Source organism: Typopeltis vanoorti, chromosome 15 (assembly GCF_054136105.1).
Source record: "Typopeltis vanoorti isolate ZY-2024b chromosome 15, IOZ_Tvanoo_1.0, whole genome shotgun sequence".
NCBI lineage: Eukaryota > Metazoa > Arthropoda > Arachnida > Uropygi > Thelyphonidae > Typopeltis > Typopeltis vanoorti.
Genome location: NC_143563.1, coordinates 101,552,002 through 101,574,341, shown reverse-complemented (window position 1 = coordinate 101,574,341; position 22,340 = coordinate 101,552,002). Strand labels below are relative to the sequence as shown.

Sequence of the window (22,340 nt, the reverse complement as noted above, 5' to 3'; positions counted from 1 at the left end):
TTGCGTAAGCCAGACTTAGCGATTAAAAGAGATGGTAACGTTTGGATAGTTGATGCCCTGATGGTGGGAACAGAGTGCCCACTAGCCTATAGCCATAATAATAAAGTAAATCATTATAAAAATAACCAAGATCTAGTTAGTAAGATACAGAAGGAGCATGGGGCAACTCCAAGGGTTACCAGCGCTGCCATCTCTTTACATGGCGTATGAAGTGCAGATAGTTATAAGGACTTAAAACAGTTTGGGCTTATGCAGAAGGATATAAAAGTTCTTTCCTTGAGGCCCCTACAGGCCACAAAGGTGTGTTGCCACCAGAGAATGACTACAATGACAACTAGAACAGGCATAGGGTAAAACACTTGTAAAGGCCTATATCAAGTCTGGACGAAATGTCTGGACATGATGTAAGGGTAGTAATGCCCATAACCAGTACAAAGATTAATAAAATAATAATAATAAATAAATAAATAATAACCAGTGTGTACCTCAGAGTTCAGTCCTTCACCCATCATCATCATCATCATCATCATCAACAAATTCTTGCAATGTGCCATCAAGGGGTGTACATGATATGATAGTACTACATGAAAATATTTACATCATTACTAACTTCCTATCTACAATTTTCCTCCAAATTGGTCTGTACCTGTCAAGACTCCAACGTTATCAGATCTTATATTTCTATCGTCTAAGGCATTTGTACCGCAAAATGAATCCACGTATATCTTGGTCTTCCTCTGGGTCGTTTTCCTACCAACCTGGAACACTTGTTTTGCTAATCTTTACTTGCCCATTCTGTTTAAGTGACCAGGAATGCGCATTCCTGGATGCTGATAATGTCAAGTTCTTTCCTAATATCCTCGTTTTTAATATGATATTGCCATTGATAACATCTGTTCACGCCACTAATCTTTCTCAAGACTCATATCTGTGGTATCTAGTCTTTGGTCAAGTGTTTTACTTCTGACCCAGTTCTCTGATCCATAAGTTAAAACTGGTTTGAATACTGTCTTGTATACAGCTAATTTAGTCTTCCAACTAATTTTCTCTTATTCCATATGAATTTATTAAATTGACTTTCTACCATACCAGCTTTGTTGATTCTGTTGTCTATTTCCATATTTATTTTACCATCTTCACTAAAAATTGTGTATAAGTAGCTGAAATGTTTTACTTGTTCCACAGGTTCTTCGTTCACAACGCAGTTGACATTTTCAATGATTCTGCCTATTTTCATTGTCTTTGTCTTTTTATTGCTGACCTTAATACCATATCTATTACAACAGTTATTCAGTTTAGTCAGGGAATCTTGCAGACTTGTGGCAGATTTATTTAGAAGTATAACATTGTCCACATAAATCAAAGAGCTGACATTAACTCCAATTTTGATATTATGTTTAATACCACTTTCCTTCATAATGTGATCCATATAGATAATGAATAACAGAGGGGATAATGTACATCCTTGTCTGACACCAGATTTAACATTAAACCACATTCCTGTGCTTCCTTCAATTCTAACTGCTGACTTACAACTCAAATAAAGTATTGCTTGATATAATGCCCCATTGACACCATATAACTGTAACCTATTGAATAGTTTCTCTCTTGGCACCTTGTCATATGCCTTTTCCACATTGACAAAACTTAAATACAGATGTTTGTTATATTCCCATAATTTCTCAACTATTTGTCGTAAAGTGAACCTTCACTTTACGACAAATGTTTTACGACATGTATTTCCACAGAAAATCAAGAACATCCATCTGATGGCAGTATTTGAACTCACAACCTTTTGGCTGGAGAGTGGATAGCATTGGAGAGTTGGCTCAGTTATTGAACTGTTATGTGGATGGTAGTGACCATGAAACATATAATCAAATTAGCCAAACAAATAAGAAGAAAAGTGATCATTATGTGCAAATTTAATTATGACAGTGTAGACTGGGATGATTACATTATTATTATTATTATTATTATTATTATTATTAGACGCCTCGAGGGATAACAACTGGAAGTAAAGAAAATGAGTTTATTTAGTTTTTGAGGGACTACTACCTCAGGCAGTATGTAATAGAGGACACAAGGATTGAGGGTCTTGTATTAGATCATCTCATCAGAGGTTGTTATTTGAAATGAGGTGTCAACTCACCCTCCAGTTGGTGATAGTGACCATGAAATGATGACCTGGGTGGTTGACAGCATTGTGGAGAAAGGGTATATATGGAACTACAAGGCTGGAGATTATGAGAAGCTCAGGAGACAGCTTGCAAGTGTAGCATGGAATGAGAAGTTGGCTGGAAAGGAAATCAATGCTTCTTGGGTGATATTCAAGAACTGTCTAGTAGAAGCAATGTCTAAATGTATTCTAAGGTCTACAGTGGAAAATGCCATTATGGAAGCAACATAAGAGGAGTGATAATAATCAATCCCATGAAGATTATGAAAAACAAACTAGGAGGGTGACTTGGTTGGTAAGGGTAGCAAAATTAGAGTATGAGCAGCAGTCAGCTAATGAAGTCAAAATGAATTCCAGTGAGTTCCTGTGATATGTAGCCAGCAAAAAAAAAAAAAAAAAAAAAAAAAAAAGATTATCAAAGATGACATTGATTGGAGAAAATGGGATATAGTTGAGATATTTAATGAGCATTTCATAAAGTTCTTTCATTCTTATGAATGTGACATCATGGAGAGTTTGAGAGCAGTTGATGATGAGTAGAGACTGACTTTAACTGAGCAAGAGGTGTTTGGAGGAATTGAGCAAACTTAGTGTTAATAAGGCTGTTGGACCTGATAATATATCAGTAAGTATTTTGAAGGAATGTGCCAGGGAGTTGGCATCTGCCTTGATATATTTGTTTAATATGAGTCCTGCACTTTGTCTATTGCCAAAGGAGCATAGGAAGGGTAAGATTGTGCTGCTTTATAAGAGAGGTGATAGAACTCAAGCGTCAAATTATACACCCTCTGTCCAAAAAAAAACCGAACTTTTGATAGAAAATAGAACACAGGCCGATTATAATTATTCAAATCATTTAATTCAATCAATATTCTCTCCCTCAGCTTCGATACAGCATTTGGCATGGTCAATTAATTTGTTAAATGAGTTTTTTTTATCGGTTTTTGGGATACTGTTGATGGTCATGGTTACATTGAACATTTTTAATGGTGTCGTATTGCTATCCTTCCATCAGCAAAGGAAGTTGGGGAAAGAGAAAGAAGTCACAGGGTGCTAAATCAGGTGAGTATGGCGAGTGATCCAACACACAAACTTGGTTTTTTGCTCAAAAACTGTCTCATAATGTTTGAACGATGAGATGGTGCATTGTCATGCAAAAGTGAACAGCTGCCTGCATCACGATATTCATTCCATATGCGACGAATTCTCACTATATCGCTTCAAACCTTTGAAATAAAACTTACCATTGACCGTTTGGCCAGGTGGAACGAATTCTTTGTGGGTAATGCCCTTGGAATCGTAGAAACAAATCAGCATTGTCTTTACTTTTGACTTCTCCAAGGAACTTTTTTTCGAATGCCCCTCTTCTGTGGTCTCCACTCAGCACTCTGGTACTTTATTTCGGGACCATACTCAAAAGACCACATTTTGTTACCAGTAACAATCATTTCAAGGAAGTTGAAGTCATTACAAGCGGTTTTAATGAGGTATTTTGCAGTGTTCGTTTTGATACATTTTTTGGTCGTTGGTCAACTTGCGGAGAACATATCTCTGATTCAATTTACGAAGGCCCAAACTCTCAGTCAAAATTTTGTGTACAGTTGATTTTGGAATTCCCAATTCATCTTCAATCAATCTCACGGATGATTTTGGGTTTTCTTTGATGAAATCAGGCACTTTTTGGATGTTAACTTTGCTCAGATCAGTTTTGGAGGGCCTGGCTTTTCGTCATCCTCAAATGTCTCACGACCACTTTGAAATCGCTTAAACATCTCGTAAACTTGAGTTCAGGATAAGTATTCATCACTGTATGCTTTTTGGATTATTTGATGCGTTTCGGTAAAACTTTTACCAAGTTTAATACAGAAGTCAATCGCAGCTCTCTGTTTGAAACTCATTTCCCGACCGTTCGTCAAAATACACTGTCACTCTTGGCACTATAAGTCATCTTCTAATGAAACAAATGTCATAAACAGTTGACACAACACTAATGAAGGTTGCTGCTTTCGACAACTAAAAGATATAACAGGTGGCGCCACTAATTTCTTCTATTTTCAGAAAGTTCGGTTTATTTTTGGACAGAGGGTGTAATCCTATTTTAGTGTCAGGTATTGTTGTGGTTAAAGTGTTGGAGAGGCTGGTGAGAACCAGGATCCAGAATTGGGTTGACAACAATGGTATTATCTTTGATGGACAGCATGGATTTGCCGAAGGGAGATCATGTTTTAGTAATCTACTTACTTATTACAATAAGGAGATGCTTTCATTGAACAAGAGATGGATACACAGTAGTATATTTAGATTTTTTAAAGACTTTTGATAGGTCATCACATAAATTTTGGGTTGGATATCAGATCAGAGCATTGGATTGCAGATTGGCTATCTGATAAATATCAGCAACTTGGGTACGGGATTACAAGCAATATCCCAGAAGAGGGAAGTCACTAGTGGATGACCTGGGTCATCCACTAGTGATCATCCACTGTGCATCAAGGATCAATTTTAAGGCCATTGTTGTGTAACCTGCATGTTAATGATTTTGGGGAAGGTGTAAATGGGATATTCAGTTGATTGCAGGTGATGCAAACTGGGGAAGAATTATGAGAAGTAGAACAGTTATTGTGGCTTTACAAAAGGACTTGAATAGACTGATTAAATGGGCTTGGGAGTGGAAATGCCAGTTTATTATTCAAAGTGTAAGGTAACAAAATTTGGTAAATGAAGATGGAACATAACGTATACACTTGATGGGATTATATTGGAGAAGGTTGAGGGAATAAAGGATCTGGTAGTGATGGTGGATAGGGAGCCAAGATTTAGCGAACACATTGCTAAATTTGTGAGGACAGTGCAATGAATTCTGGAGCACGTTGACTTGTAAGGATATACCGAATCCATTGTGCAAGCACTTTTTGATTAGGCCATATATGGACTACTGTGCATAGATTTGGTCACCTGATCTTCAAAAGGATGAGATATCGGAAAGGGTCCAGAAACAATGCTAGCTCAGCAGTATTGACAAAGCCCTTTGGAGATGTATAAGTTGGTAAGGGGTTTATGTATGATTAACACTGAAGAGGTTTTTCATAGAATGGTGAAATAACAAGAAGTCATCCCTGGAAGCTGTATCAGGAGAGTGTGAACAAAGGAGTGAGAAGTAGAGTTTTTTTACATGGAGAGTGGTGAAAGATTGGAATGCATTGCCTGAGAGTGTGGTGCTTACATGGAGTGTGAATGTATTTAAGGAACAGTCTTGATGACCTGTGTGTCTGACAGAGAGAGAGAGAGATCTCCAGCAATGAGTATTTGATTTCATGGAGATCTGATGATGATGACGACACGACAATGATGATAATAATAATATATTATATCAGTGGTTCCCAAACTTTTTTTGGTTCATGTTGCCCTTAGTGTATCAGGATTTTTTCACTGTGCCCAAAGTCAGAATATAGGCCTACCTAACAGTTGCAGTGCGCAGTTGGTGCAGTTAGATTTGGTTAAGTTAAAAAAATAAATGAAACACGTATTTCAAATTCACGAACGATTTATGTGAAAAGTATTAAATAAGTGCATATTTTGAACAATCAAATCATTGAATAAATAAATTGTAATTAGTGGGATGGGTGAGCCTGTTGATCACTGTGCATCTTCTCAAATCTTGGAATCAAATTGGACACAGCCACCCTCATTTCCTGTCCCACGTTGATTTTCACATTATACTTTCTTTTTATCACAGTGACCAATGAAAAACCAGCTTCACACAAATATGATGTCACAAATGGAATTAAGATTGGCTGAGCTTTACCACTTAGCAGCAGTTATTCATCTTTTACTGATATCCAAAAGTCAGTTAATTCTGTGTATTGTCCCAAGACAGCTCAATGAGATTCTCTTCTTCTACAGAAGTAAATTCAGATGGAGCATTGGCACTCAATGGGTCTTGAATACATGTGAACTTGTCGATATTATCTTCTTGAAAGTATTTTTCAAACCATTTGATAAACTGTGATAGGTGCTATTCAAAAACAGATTTTATGTTGCGAGAGAAATCAACTTCATTGGAGATCACAAGGGGAAACAATCTTTGCCACCGTCTTCATTCATTTTTCTTATCCATAGCTGTAATTTTTTTCTGAAAGCTGAAATCTTCTCAACCAATTTCAAAATGTGTATGTTGTCTTCCTGGAGGAGGGGGATTTAACACATTTAACTTTTCAAAGATATCACACAAGTATGCTAATTTTACCAAAAAATCTGTTTCCACGAAATGCTTGACACACTCATGTTTTTCCTCTTCAAGAAAAGTGTACATTTCCTTCCGTAATTCAAACATATGGGACAATATATTGCCATGAGAGCCATTGCAAGTGGCAGTAGTCCTCACACAAAGTTTGCCACATCCACCACACATTCTAAGACCAAATTCAGTGGAGGACTCAGATACTTTGATGAGAGTGCTTCTCTGTGAATGATGCAATGGTTCCACAGTGAATTCAGAGTTTTTCTTTGAATAAGCACCTGCAATCCTCCATAATTGCTGGGCATTGAACAACCATCCTCAGCACAGACACCAACGCACTTTGTTCACTCCAAATTATTTTCAACCATAAATGTGTCCAGGATCTCAAAGAAGTCTTGAGCCTTTATACTTGCAGTGATACTTTTACAAAAGAGAAGGTCTTCCACAATGTTATTACCATCTATGAACAGTACATAGAAAATCAAATGTGCATCTATATTACTGTCCATGGCCTTATCCAGCTATAACCCAAATTTCTTCCCTTTTATTTTTTCATTTAATTGATCATTGAATCCTCTGCCATGTGACTGATAGTATTGTTAGACAAAGGCACCTATGAAATCAGTTTCCCCACAGATTCGGCAATCATAATGTTCACCAAATCTACAACAGCCTGTAGAATTAGTTGTTCTGCGATGGTATGGGACACTTCTCGACTCTATATGCAACCTTGTTTGATGCTAGCAAAGCATTGCTTGGTATTGACACCTGCTGAGAAAAAGTATCTTTTTTGTTTTAATTCTTTTAACTTTCTGATAAAATAGTCGCAAGGTTTGCCAACCATGTTTCAATGATTGGTTTCTAAATGGCATTTTAACTTACTTGGAAGCATACACTCTGGTGCAAAAACTTTTATATACTGCACACACTGCGGTCTCTCTCTTCATCGTTGACATCTGTTGAGGGAAAGCCAAAATACAAATAACTGTCATCATATTTATGACATTTCGACACTTACAACATTTTCGTTAGTTGTTCTGTGATGGTATGGGGCTTTTTACATCTGTTGATGTAAAGCCAAAATACAAATAACTGTCATCCTATTTGCGATATTTCTGCTTCTTTACACTCCCGCAAGTTTGTAGTGCATTCTCTTTATTTTCACACACATTGTGAAATTTTTTTTTTTTTTTTCACTTCTACAATGCTTATTAATATTCAATAAAAACTTGTTCGTTTTTAGGAAGATGAGAATAACAACTTTTAAAAGTTTAGTTGATCACAACACCATTCATTTGGTTCAATATTCAATAAATCAAGGCCTTGAAGACGGCTATTTTTATACAAACACCAAGTACCGAGAAAGTTCAGTAAATAACTAGAATAATCCAGTCAGTATATTCACATTGATGCACTGAGCGACACTCATATCTGTTCTCCTTCTCCCAGAGGGCTGAGAAACAACTGCATTCTGTACTACAGTGACTAGAACAATCCAGAGTTTAATAGACCATTAAAATTCTGACATTGAGCACCATTATAAAAGCGAACTAGTTGGTGATATTTTAAGGATACTTGTGACATAAAGATTGTATAATATAAGCACGTACACACAAGAAAGATATTTAATTAGCGAAATATTTTGGTCTGAAAATTGCAGACCATCTTCAGTGGCAATACAAGAACAGTTTTAAAATACAACGTGGAATACTAACAATCGATCATTTATAAATAGAACAAGCCGTGTGATGTTATATCACTAAGTATTAAAGAGAAATATTTTTAAGCAGAAACATGATTGAATTAAAAATATTAAGTAATAATTTCAATAATTTTAAATAACATAAAATTAATATGAATTAATGAGTTATCATGATTAGACTTTCCTAGATTTTTGATACAGATATACAGTTATTCTGATTCTGTTTAGGACGATGGAGTAAGGCCCCTAAGCTTCCTTTGAATAAATGTTCAAATTTATAGCGGGATCTATGTAAGAGGTGAGTTTTTGACCAAAGGATGTTATGGTTAGTTTCTATCTCGTGCTGAGCCAATCCAGATTTTTCAGGTTTGTTGTGATGAATAGAGGATTGATGTTCTTGGATTATTTTTTCTAGAGAGCATCCAGTTTGTCCAAAATAGGAGAGATCACAGTTGCAGGGAATTTAATAAACTCCAGGAAGAGACATAGTTGAGCATTTGTCTTTAGGAGAAGGAAAATGGGAAGATAATTTGTTAATAGGTGAATAAGTAGCTGTTAACTCATATTTCTTCAGAATTCTTGAAATAGGTTCTGAAATCCCGGAGATGTATGGAATTGGAACTCGACGTATTAAATCTTTGTTTTTTAGTGGTGGATTATAAGAATCGAGAAGATGTTGTGTACACTTTTCGGAAAAGCCATGAGTTTCATGTGCTGTTGGATAGCAGAAATTTTTTCTGTAGAAAATTAGAAGTAGAACAATTAGTTTTGGCTCTTCTGATTAAACATTTTATGATTCCGGTTTTTTGACAAGGATGATGGGCAGATTCTTTAAGAATATAACGACCCGTGAATGTTGGCTTCCTGTAAACTGTTGTAAGAGTATTTGAAGGTGACCTGATGAGGAGAACGTCTAAAAATGATAACTGGTTGTTTTTTTCCATTTTTATAGTAAACTTTATACAATGATGTAAGGAATTGATACTGTTTAAAAAAGAAGGTATGGAGTCTTTGTTGTGAGGCCATACAGTAAAGATGTCATCTATATATTGAAAGTTTATTTTTCACTTGGTTAGAGTATAATAAAATTAGTTTAATGCTTTATCCAAGTGTGAGCAAACAAAGTTTGCGCCTGAAAGTATCTTCAGGACTGGGGTAAGGTGGTACAACACCAGGACAACTCGTTGCAAAGGTGGAGCAAGCTACCAACACTCCTATCTCAGTATCTCCTATAATGCAAAACACATCTCCTTGCGGATATGTCTAATGTTATGTATTAAGGAAAGGGCCACTACCCAGACTAGTTTCGACCTTTATTGAGGTAGAATGGGAGTTCATATCTCTCATCATTGGCCTTTGGAGAATAATACATCATACTCCTCTCTTACTGTCTGCTGAGGGTCAGCAGACAGTAAGAGAGGAGTATGATGTAAGATAGAGTAGGATAGTAGGAGGTAAAAGAGGCCTCAGTCAACTTGTTTAGCCGTATTAGGCTAATTGATTTGTAACACATAATCTCCATTTATCTGTTCAGAAAAAAAAAAGGTTAAACATTTGTCTTAAACATTAATCATATGTGAACTCTAGACTTTTGTCTAGAGTTCACATATGATTTTATCCAAATTAATAATTTGCTAAATATAATATCCTTATTTGTATTCTGGGTAATTAAATTTTATTGCTGTTATTGAGAAACTGAGGACTTATGGTCCGGGCTAAATATATGAATTGATCACAGAGGTCGAACTTAGGGTCCAGAGTGAAAAAATAAAATAAATAAAAAAATGATTTTTTTTCTTTTTTTTCTTTTCTTTTTTTTTTTTTTTTTTTTTAATACATTTAAAATATAAATTTTATTATTTAAATTAAAAAAAATTCAAATAATAAAATAACAGGACTTAAGGTCCGGTGAGTTGAAATGAATAGGGACTTATAGACCTGGTACCATTGGGACTTAGAAATGGGGTAGAGACTGGCCCGGGAGATGCCGCTCATGAGGAGCGGCACCACCTCACTGTAAGCCTTCGCAGCCCGGGTTCTCAGCTCTACCCCCCTTATTTGGAGTAAAAGAAACCGTGCCAGCGAAAGCTTTGTGGCTAGGGAAGACAGAGTGGTTATTCTTTTTTCTAGGGGGGGGGTTGGTGGGGTTTTGTGGGTTCTAAAGAGATATACAGGGCTTGATGCGTCAATGTATAAGAAAGCATATTGTCGGTGGTTTGCAGTATTGATTCCCAAATTTAAAATCTCCTAGTAAGTGCCTTTCTTGTGCAAGAAATTTGGGTAGGTAGAAAAAGAAACCTTTCCTTATTCTTGCATACATTAAATTTGCGTCTCATACCTGGGATTTTTTCCGTACCTTCCAAATGTGATATTTTAACACGTTGATTAGGAAGATAGCGAACTTTTGGGTTTTTTGGACTGGTGGGGGGAATTGTAGCCATACGACCTCTTCTACTGTCAGCATGGGGATTCCCAATGCTGTGCTGAGTCTCCGCCAGATGCTTTGGGCTGGTGGGCAAAAATAAAAGAAATGGTCCACCGTTTCCACGTCCCGGCAGACATTGCAGAAAGGGTCGCACAGGCTAGGTACATACCGGGATTTCACCTGTTTCACCGGGAGCTGCCCGTAGGCTATTCTCCAGGCTAGATCCTGATGAAAAGGCTGTCCCCAGCTGTTTTTGATATTTCTGAAGAGAATTTCATTATTTGTCCTGAGATAGGGTGTATCACGCCTGGAAAGTTGGAAGAAATCCCAGTATACTGCTTTGGGTTTGTGTGTGAGGATTGCTATTCCTCTGTCTCTGAGTGTTGTGATCGATTTAACTAATGTACGGTACCACTTGGGCACCCCCCCCCCTTGAGCGGGGTCCAGCATAGTCCGTGATCCCAAAGAGGGGGAGGAAAAGTCCTATAAAGTATCTAATTAGCAAGCCAGAAATGTGGTTGGAGTTTAAGGCCTTCCGTACGGTTTTGAACGTGTTTGCTTGTAGCAAGCTTTTGTGATCGGGCAGAGCGTAACTCCCTTCTTCCTGTTTGAGTTGTAGGTATTCTTTCTTTACTTCATGTTTTCTCCCATTCCAGAAGAAATCAATGAGTTCTTTTGATAATTTATGCCTGTGATGTTGACAGTGTGCATCAGCATTGGGGTGACGATTGTTCTTATTACTGTCGCTCTGCCATAAAAGGAGAAAAAGGTTGGTTTGAACAGCCTTATCCTGTCCCTGCTTGTCTCCTGCAATTTTTGGATTGGTAGTGCTAGGGTGTCTGAAAAAGGCACACCTAGTATTGTTAGGGGCTATGTCTGTAGTGTTAAACTGTAGGCAAGTCCAGTGCTATGGAAATTTCCAAAACTTTTGATTTTAGTTTTTTGTGCGTTAACGCGAAGACCACTGACTATGCTGAACTTTTGCAGCATGTGCAGATAGATATAGATGGACTCAGAATCTCTGAGTGTGGCCACTACATCGTCCGCACATGCTACTATTTTGCATTGTCTGGAGACTTGGGGCAGTGGAATACCATTCATTTCGGGGGTGTTATCGATTCTTTTGATTAGGGGTTCTAATACTAGGGAGAAGAGGAGGGAGCTTAGCGGGCAGCCTTGCCTAACCCCTCTCTTTATGCGGATTGGTTCTGTCAGAAACCCATTAATAGATAGTTGGGTCGTGGCTTCTGCGTACATGTTTTTAATTGTACGCCGAAGTCTCGGGCCCACGCCTGTTTTTTGGAGGATGTTCTGCAAGTACCTGTGGTTGATGCTGTCAAACGCTTTCTCCAGGTTGGTGGAGAGAAGTGCCAGGGGGTATTGTTTTTCCTTAGCCAGTCTGATCAAGTCTCTTAACAAGAAGAGATTGAGTTCCATAGTTCTACCGGGGATCCCGTAGACCTGTGAGCTTGTTATTATATTTTCCATACCGCTCTTAAGGCGTGTGCAGATAATTTTTGCAAATATTGAGGTCTCTTCAGTGGGAGCCAGGCCCAAGTGGAGATACCAGGCAGAAGCATTAGCAGGTCATCTCTACCTATAGGAGTTGCCAAATGGTGTGCCACCCTTTTTTTATAAATTACTCTGGATTTAGAGAAAGATGTTGAAAGTTTATTTTTCACTTGGTTAGAGTATAATAAAATTAGTTTAATCCTTTATCCATGTGTGAGCAAACAAAGTTTGCGCCTGAAAGTATCCTCAGGACTGGGGTAAGGTGGTACAACACCATAACATTAGACATTTCCGCAAGGAGATATGTTTTGCATTATAGGAGATACTGAGATAGGAGCGTTGGTAGCTTGCTCCACCTTTGCAATGACTTTACAGGTGTTGTACCACCTTACCCCAGTCCTGAAGATACTTTCAGCCGCAAACTTTGTTTGCTCACACTTGGATAAAGGATTAAACTAATTTTATTATTGTCATCTATATATCTTACCCAAAAGGATGGTTGAGAGAATATAGATGAGAAGAGGACTTTTTCTAGATGTTCTAAATAAAAGTTGGCTAAAGTGAGCTGTGATATAGAATCTTTATATACAAATGTACCTCTCAAAGAGACTTTAAAATTACTGGCTGACATCTTTCCGGAAGACATAAAACTATTAGATTTTGTAATACACTCTAGATATTTCTTATGTCAAAACAAATTTTACAGCCAAGTAGAAGGAACAGCATGGGAAGTCCTCTCTTTCTCCTTCTTTAGCCAACTTCTATTTAGAACATCTAGAAAAAGTCCTCTTCTCATCTATATTCCCTCAACCATCCTTTTGGGTAAAATATATAAATGAAATCTTTACTGTATGGCCTCACAACAAAGACTCCTTACCTTCTTTTTTAAACAGTATCAATTCCTTACATCATTGTATAAAGTTTGCTATGGAAATGAAAAAAACAACCAGTTATCATTTTTAGACTTTCTCCTCATCCGGTCACCTTCAAATACTCTTGCAACATACAGTTTACAGGAAACCAACATTCACAGGTCGTTATATTCTTAAAGAATCTGCCCATCATCCTTGTCAAAAAACAGGAATCATAAAATGTTTAATCAGAAGAGCCAAAACTAATTGTTCTACTTCTAATTTTCTACAGAAAAAATTTCTACTATCCAACAGCACATGAAACTCATGGCTTTTCCGAAAAGTGTACACAACATCTTCTCGATTCTTATAATCCACCGCTAAAAAACAAAGATTTAATACGTCGAGTTCCAATTCCATACACCTCTGGGATTTCAGAACCTATTTCCAGAATTCTGAAGAGATATGAGTTAACAGCTACTCATTCATTAACAAATTATCTTCCCATTTTCCTTCTCCTAAAGACAAACGCTCAACTATGTCTCTTCCTGGAGTTTATCAAATTCCCTGCAACTGTGATCTCTCCTATTTTGGACAAACTGGATGCTTTCTAGAAAAAAGAATCCAAGAACATCAGTCCTCCATTCATCACAACAAACCCGAAAAATCTGCATTGGCTCAGCACGGGATAGAAACTAACCACAACATCCTTTGGTCAAAAGCTCACCTCTTACATAGATTCCGCTATAAATTTGAACGTTTATTCAAAGAAAGCGTAGAGGCCTTACTCCATCATCCTAACCAGAATTGGAATGACTGTATATCTGTATCAAAAATCTAGGAAAGTCTAATCAGGATAACTCATTAATTCATATTAATTTTATGTTATTTAAAATTATTGAAATTGTTACTTGATATTTTTAATTCAATCATGTCTCTGCTTAAAAATATTTCTCTTTAATACTTAGTGATATAACATCACGCAGCTTGTTCTATTTATAAATGATCTATTGTTAATATTCCACCTTTTATTTTAAAACTGTTCTTGTATTGCCACTGAAGATGGTCTGCAATTTTCAGACCAAAATATTTCGCTAATTAAATATCTTTCTTGTGTGTACTTGCTTATATTATGCAGAATCGTTAGTGGTTTGTAACAATGTCCTTCTAATCATCGCATCAACACATCAATGGTCTGATTCTAAAACCATGTGGACTAAATGTAATTTCAATGAAATTATTGGAATATTTCGCGGCACCCCAGGGCACCGTGGTGCACGGTTAGATACCACTTTATTATATGTTACAAGAATTGATATTCTTGCTTTATCCTTTATTCAAGTATAAGCAAATAAATCTGCAGGTGAACTATTTTTGTGATAGGCTATTTGTGTATAGGGAATGGCAACTTCACAAGAATTGCTTTAGTTTCCTTCTATAATGCAAAGCATGCTTCCTTTCAGATGTCTATAATGGCATGCATTATGGAAGGACTGCTACCCACATCAGTTTTAACTTTTATTGAGGTATTATATTTCCCATATACAAGCTTCACTACACTCCTACACAAACTTCCAGGGATGGCCTCTAGTTCTTCCTCTCCTGCCTTCTACTATTTTTATCCCCTCTAGATTAATCCAGTAAAATTCCTCCACTAACTTAAACATCTGTCTGTCTCATCACTTCTTTTCCTCATATTTACCAAAGTTTGTAATCCATATTTCTTTAACCTCTCTCTCGCTTCCTAACCAACATTCCAGAGCTCTGATATAGTGCTAGTCACTCGTCTCTGGATCCTCTCCAATGTTTCCACATCACATTGAAAACGAGGTGACCAGGTCTGATCAGAGTAGTCTAAGTGTGGTCAAATCAGTGCTTTATACAGTGGCAAGCACCTCCTTATCCCTCTATCTCTACATGTTAGTGTATGTCTTGTCATAGCATTCCTTTCTTTTAATGTTGCATGGTGATCAGCATTCATTTTAGAAATTATGAACTTTACAACTGTGTTATAAATAACTCTTTTATGAGTACTTTCTTTTAAGGTTACACGGTCATCAGCACTCATATTTGTAAATTTAGGGACACAAAAACACACGTGTTGAACAGATTATTTTATTAATTACTAATAAAATAAAACTTGACGTTTCGACCTCTGTATCGAAGTCATCATCGGAAGAATGCTCATGCCCTGTATTCCAGTAAACTAAATCTACATAGTTAGTTAATCCTTTTCCCTAGCCTGACCTCTAGTGATAAAATAAAAATTAAAAAAAAATAATAATAATAAATAAATAAATAAAAATAAAAAATAATATATATAAAAAAATAAAAATAATAAAAAATAAAAAAATACAACTACAATAAACTGCTAAAGTCCTCGTGTATTAATATTCTTCTGGATAGTTCTGATTGTTATAGTATGATTTCTTTCAGTTGCTGTTGAATGTTACAAACACTTCACCAGGTTGTCTTCTTGTAGTGGGATTTTTCTATGGCTAGTTTAGGTTGTTATACAGGTTGTAGATGGGTCCTCCACATTCTTGAAATGGTTAGGACATCATTTTTATTGAGATTTGGGTTGTGTTTGAGCATTTCACATGACTCTTTAAATTTTCTCTCAAACCAGGTTTTGGTGTGGTGTAGAGACGGTATTTTTCCAATCATTTCTGTAGTATGTTTGGAGTGCGTGGTCAGAAAGGCCGGTTTTACCAAAATGGAGGTATTTAATGTGTTGTTTGTGTTCGTCTTGTCTGATTGGGATAGTTCGCCCTGTTTCCCCTATGTATGGTATGTTGCATGTGCATTGTATTTTGTATACCCCCTGGGTGGGCTAGGTGTGGAAGAGGATCTTTAGAAGAACTGAGTAGGTGCCTTAACTTATTTGGGGGTTTAAAGGTGGTTTTAATTAACATTAACATGTAGCTTGTTCCGTATACACTTGTATTCTTCTGATGATGACTTCGATACAGGGGTCGAAACGTCAAGTTTTATTTTATTAGTAATTAATAAAATAATCTGTTCAACACATGTGTTTTTGTGTCCCTAAATTTACAAATATGAGACTCTTATGAGTACAACGAGTACAATCTGTAGTCTTTGTAGTGGCTGCAGTATGCCCTCTAAATGCCAATGTACTATCGACCATTACTTGCAGATCTCCAATCTCATTCACTACCTGCAGTATAGTGCCTTGAATATAGTACACAGCCTTGTATTTCTGCACTCCAAAATACAACACCTTGTATTTATTAATATTAAAACTACAACTCCATTCGTTTGTCCAAGCCAAATGTCTGTTCCAGTCTTAGTGAATGGAATTGACATGACCAGTACTCCTTATAATTCTCCCGAACTTTGCATCATCATCTCACAACTGAACATCCTGAGTCAATCCACATGATATATATTGTTTATTATTTTAACGGTATAATAGAACACAGAAACTAAGTAAATAATTAATTTATTAACTTGATGCTGATATTTCGCTGGTATTATAACCAGCATCTTCAGAGCACAAAAACACTGTTTGTCACAATACGCGAGACTAAAACAACATGGTGTACTTAAACAAAATTGTAGCAGCAACACAAAGACTAGAGTCCTGATTTTGGCGCCCTCTATCTGAAAAAAAAAAAAAAAAAAAAAAAAAAACGCTATCCTATATTACTAGAGTCCTAAAAAAGTGCTAGTTTTTTCTTAATATGACTGTCTCCCAGATCTTCGGCAAGTTAATACAGCCATATTTGTTGAGATTTGGAGTGTGTTTTAGGGCTTCTGTCGCCTCTAAGAACAATCTCTCTGATTTATATGGGTTTCTGTGTAGTACTTTTGTGTTTTTCCAGTTGATCCTGTGTGCAAGGGTATCCAGAGCATGGTCTGCTAGGCCCGACTTCCCATAATGATAATTCTGGACGTATCGTTTATGTTCGCTGATGCGGATATTCACAGTTCTTCCTGTTTGACCGTAGTAGGCTTGATTGCATGAGCAGGGTACTTGGTAGACTCCTGGATGTGATAAAGGAGGAATGCTGTCCTTGGGTGAGCGGATGAGGGTGGCTAATTTGCTACATGGTCTGAATGTAGTGCGTAGTTTATGTTTATTGAGAATTCTTGAGATCTTTTCGGATGTGCCTTTAATGTAAGGGATGGTGACTGTTTTGTTGTAGTTCTCTGTGGTGGATGGTGGGAGACCACAAAAAATACTAGTTGTGGTGATGGTGGGTGGTAGATGGCATTGATGGAGATGATTGGTAGTGGAGGTTAGGTGTGGTGGTGGAGACAGTTGTAGTAGGTGTCCTCCCGCAATGAGTCTTCGGACTCCTTGGAGGTGTCACCAGTAATAATAATAATAATTACTACTGTAAATTGAATGACCTTTTTATGTTGAAATCATCATTTAAAAAGAAATGTTTATGTTAGACTTGTAATCTATGAAATCTTATCATCTTATCAAAACATTATCAATCTTTATTAATTATTATTATCTGATCTCCATGGAGACTCGTGGTAGGTACACACTATTTCGTGCAATGTTCATCTGATCATGCCTTAAACTGATACAGTGTGTCTACATTCACACTCAGGCAATGCATTCCATCACCAGTAACTTTCCATGCAAAGAATAAAGAGTTAAAAAATTACTTAGATTAAATTACATCAAAACGCTTATAGCAGATGCGGCCAATGAATCACTAGGAAAGAAGAGGAAATGGCAGAAAAGAAAGGGAATTAGAAGATGGGATGATCAGATTGCCCAAATTATTGAAGACAAAAGGAATGCTTTTAAAAAATACTTAGAAACAAAATCTCAAGATGACTATATAGAATACAAGAGAAAAAGAGCAACTGCTAAAGAAGCTGTAAGAAACAAACACAGAGTCCTGGGACAACTTTGTCTCTGAAATTAAAACTGATATTACATGCCCACAGTCCAAAACTTTTAAAATATTAAATAATTTAAATAGAGATCTAAGAGAAAATGCCTGTCTTTCACCCATCGATCAGAATATTTGGCTAAGTTATAAAAACCTTTGGACTTGTAATAAAGATTTTGAAACAATAAACTTCGATAATGAGACACTCTTGGATCCTATATCAATAGACGAGTTAGAAACTTCTCTAAAAAGTCGTAAAAACCATAAAACACCAGTTGAAGATGGGTTAAGTACCAAATTAATCAAATATGCAGACCCAAACCTCAAAATTCTTTTCCTTAAAATAATAAATAAAATATGGAATGGTGAACCACCACCAAAAGAGTGGCAAAGGGCAATAGTTATTCCCATACACAAGAAGGGCGATATTAATAACTTTGAAAATTATAGAGTAATTAGTCTCCTAAACTCTGGATATAAAATCTATAGTAAAATTCTGAAAAATAGACTGTCCCAATTCTATGAAGATAAGATAGGAGAAGAGCAGAATGGAGTCAGGAGAGGCTGCTCTTGTGCAGATGGATACTTTACCTTAAAATTTTTTTTGGAAAAGCAAAATGCAATGCGGGAACCCATATTGCTTTTATTGATTATTCTAAGGCATTTGACAGAGTTAACTGCAATAAACTTTTTGAGATATTAATAAATGATAGATTTCCTCATCACCTAATTAAAGTGATTCATGATATATATATATACAGACAACATGATTGCAGTAAAAGTTAATGGAAGAATCTCTGACTGGGAGCCTATAAAAAGGGAGTTTATAGGCTCCCAGGCTGTATCCTATCACACATTCTCTTCACAATCGATATGAATTCCATAGTAAGATATTGAGACTCACATATCTTACCCTGTATCCAAATTAACAAATGCACTAATATAGACACAATACCGTTCACAGATGATCAGGCTATACAATCTCTGAAAAAACTGATCTACAATACTCTATCCATCTCCTTAATCTAATAGTAAAAACATTTAATATGGAAATTTCAAAAGAGAAGACAAACGTACTTGCCTTTAAGGGAAGAGAACCAATAAGAAGTAAAATCTGTTTAGACAATACAATTATTGAACAAGTCAATTCTTTCAAATATCTTGGATATCACCTAATCTACAGAGAAGAAAAAGACAGAAATGAAAATCACAAATTTCAATAGAGCTTTAATATTATAAATCAAGTTTTTAAACCCTAGAAGGTACAAAAACATACTCAGATTAGAGCTTAAAACATTAACAAGACCAGTGCTGACTTATGAAATTGAGACATGGATGATCAGGAAAGGAGATAAGAGAAGAACAACTGCAACAGAAATGAGATTTATGAGGAGAACCTCAGGATACACCTTGTTAGATCATTAAAGAAATAAAGAAATCGTGGAAGAAATGAATGAACAACCAATAATAGAATATATCCACAACTATAGATGGAAATTGAAACAGCACATGGGAAGAATGGATAATAGTAGAATCACCAAACAAATCCTTGAATACAAACCCATGGGGAAGAGATCACTTGGAAGACGATATAAAAGATGGAATGAGACTGTAATAGGCCCTGAGGCCTAATACAAGATAAGAAGATGATGACGACATTGGAATAAAGAATTAAAAAATTACTCCTTATATGCATGAGCACAAATTTTAACTTCTAATTAAAATTGGCACAGAGAACTGTAAACAGTACTTCAATAACATTGTTTCTATTATTAAACAACCAGTTCTATGATCAATAGTATTACTAAATAACATATTTTTGTAGGGTCAATTTGCACCAGTTAGAGGAAACTACTCTTCATGCTTCAAGCAGTTGGTTTGTGATCTCCTTCAGAAAGACCCAGATATAAGACCGACTGCTAATGAAATTCTTCACATCCGATTACCCGAGGTAACTGGCTTTCTCAGTAATCTCTGTTATTCATATTTCCTGAATATATTCGTAATGGATGTAACTCATGCCCAAAACTTTTACTCTTATAATTTTTGTTTGGATTATCTCCTTTAATTATCTTTGATTTCTTTTTTTTTAGTTAATTTGTGTGGCAAAAGAAAAGGTTACAATTCCTGAATGTTAATAATGAAATTTCTTTCAAATATACATATTTTTAATATTATACTACCACTAATGCAAAAACAAATCGTGATAAAAACTGCATTTAAACAATGTAGGTTACTGTATAAAGTAGAAACTCCATATGTTTCAATATAATACAGTACTCCACTGTCATTAAAACATTTATAATTGAGATTTAAAACATATCTGACATGCAAACCAACTGCAGTCTAGATTTCTAGATCTCTAGATTTACTACTTCGTTATTGGCTAATGTAGTTACTTTCAATCAATTGTTTGAAATTTTTTTACTTGATTATAGTATAAATTAAAGATGCCAAGAAATTATATTCTTGGTTTCATTCTTTATTCAAGTAACAACTATCTAGTAGATGGAATGTCTAAATGTATTCCAAGTGTGAGGAGGTTAAATAAGGTAGGTGTGAAATGGATGAATAAAGCGATTAAGCATGCGATACAGAGAAAAAGGGCATTGTAGAGCCAGAATAACAGAAGTGGAAATAACCAATTCCATGAGGACTACAAAGACCAAGCAAGGAGGATGACTTGGTTGGTGAGGGTAGCTAAAGAGAGGTATGAACAGCAGTTAGCTAATGAAGCCAAAAAGAATCCTAAGGAAGTCTTTTGATATGTAGCCAGCAAAAGAAAGAATGATTATGGAAGAATGACATTGATTGGAGACAATGGTATAAAGACACCTGTTGCAGAAGGTGTGGTGGAGATACTTAATGAGCACTTCATAAAGTCTTTCAATCTTGTGAATGTGACTTCATGTAGACTAAAAGCAGTTGATGATGGGGAAGAGAGAGAGAGAGAGAGACCGACCGTAAGTGAGCAAGAGGTGTATGGGGAGTTCAGCAAACTAGATGTAAATAAGGCTGTGGGACTTGATAATATATCACCACGTTTTCTGAATGAATGTGCCAGGAGTTGACGCTGACCTTGACATATTTTTTTAATACAAGTCTTGCACTCGGTAGGAGGGCAAGATTGTGCCACTTCATAAAGGAGGGGGTGATAGAAATAAACCTATCTGTGTGTCAGGTGTTGTAGTTAAGTTGTTGGAGAAGCTTGTGAGAACTAGGATCCAGAATTGGTTGACAACAATTGTATTATCTTTGATGCACAGCATGGATTTGCTAAAGGGAGATCATGTTTTAGTAATCCACCATATATTTTCGCATATAATACAATCCACATATAATGCGAACTAGAAATTTTGTTTGAAAACTAGCCCTAAAATGCCATGTCCACATATAATGTGATCTGTATTCGTGTTCCCTAACATTATAAATAAAACAATACGAATTAATGAAAGAAATATTTATTTTAAAACAAAATGGCAAAATGCAATACGAATTAACGAAAGAAATGTTTATTTTAAAACAAAATGTCAAAATCCTTTAAATCCTTCATCTTTTGAATCATCAAACATTTCATTTATAAATTCATCTGTAGGCATTGCATCATCAGTGTAGCAATTGTTGTCATCATGCTCTCCATTTTGTTGTTCGTCATCCTCGCTTTTGTATATGATGTCTTCGGATCTATCCATTGAATTACTTATTCCACATTTAAGAAATGAGCGTTGAATCATTTCAGACCGCATCGAATCCCAAGCGTCTTTAACCCAGCTGGTGACTAGGGTGAGCTCAAGCTTCTGAAAATTCCCACCCTTTGTCATCTTTAAAAAACTAGATGACATCCATTCTCTCCATTTTTCACGTAAGTTAAATGGCTTAATCACGCTGACATCAAGCGGCTGCAAAACAGAAGTTAGACCACCCGGTATCACTGCTAGTTCTGTACGTAGCTCATGTGCTTTCTCTTGGCTTGCATCCATTAAATGTGCCCCGAACATATCCCAGACTAGCATGCTTTATTGATGTAAGAAGTTGCCTGGACGTCTATTCCATAATTGATCCAGCCACAATTGTACACCTTAATCCATCCAACCTTTCTGATTGCGCAAACAAAGACACCTGATGGAAATTTCATATGCTTCAGAATTGTCTTTTAAATATCACTGTCGGCTTTAATTTGGTTCCGTCTGCCATGCATGCTAGAACAACGGTAAAATGTATTTTTTCATGTCCCGTTGTTTTTATGAGGACACTCTTTTCACCAACTGAGTTTACTGTTCGATTCCCAGGCATATCAAAGTACATCTGCATCTCATCCATATTGCCTATTTGGGAAAGTTCATATCCATGACACTTCCGTAATTTTATGATAAATTTATGAAAGGACGCCACTTTTTCTTCAAGCTGCTTTGGTAACTTCTGTGCAATTTTTGTTCGGTGTCGTAATGTTAATGCTTTGCGTTCCATAAATCTGTTGCACCACCCAGGCGAAGCAAGAAAAAGGTGAAATACCTCATGTGTCCTTGAATTTGCCATTCTTGAGTTGCAGAGCTC

At 36.2% G+C, this 22,340-nt stretch overlaps 1 protein-coding gene across 4 annotated transcripts in view; it reads left to right on the top strand.

The window, feature by feature from the left end:
- LOC150099031 (serine/threonine-protein kinase Nek8-like) overlaps positions 1–22,340 on the top strand; it is a 1,046,903-nt gene that overhangs the window by 319,319 nt on the left and 705,244 nt on the right. For all 4 annotated transcript variants that reach the window (XR_016549512.1, XM_090405252.1, XM_090405251.1 and 1 more), the window contains one exon: positions 19,612–19,737. Coding sequence is in view for 3 of the 4 variants with exons in the window: in XM_090405252.1 (XP_090261378.1) it covers positions 19,612–19,737 (126 nt within the window). In the remaining variant the exon portion in view is untranslated. The remainder of the gene's footprint in view (positions 1–19,611; positions 19,738–22,340) is intronic.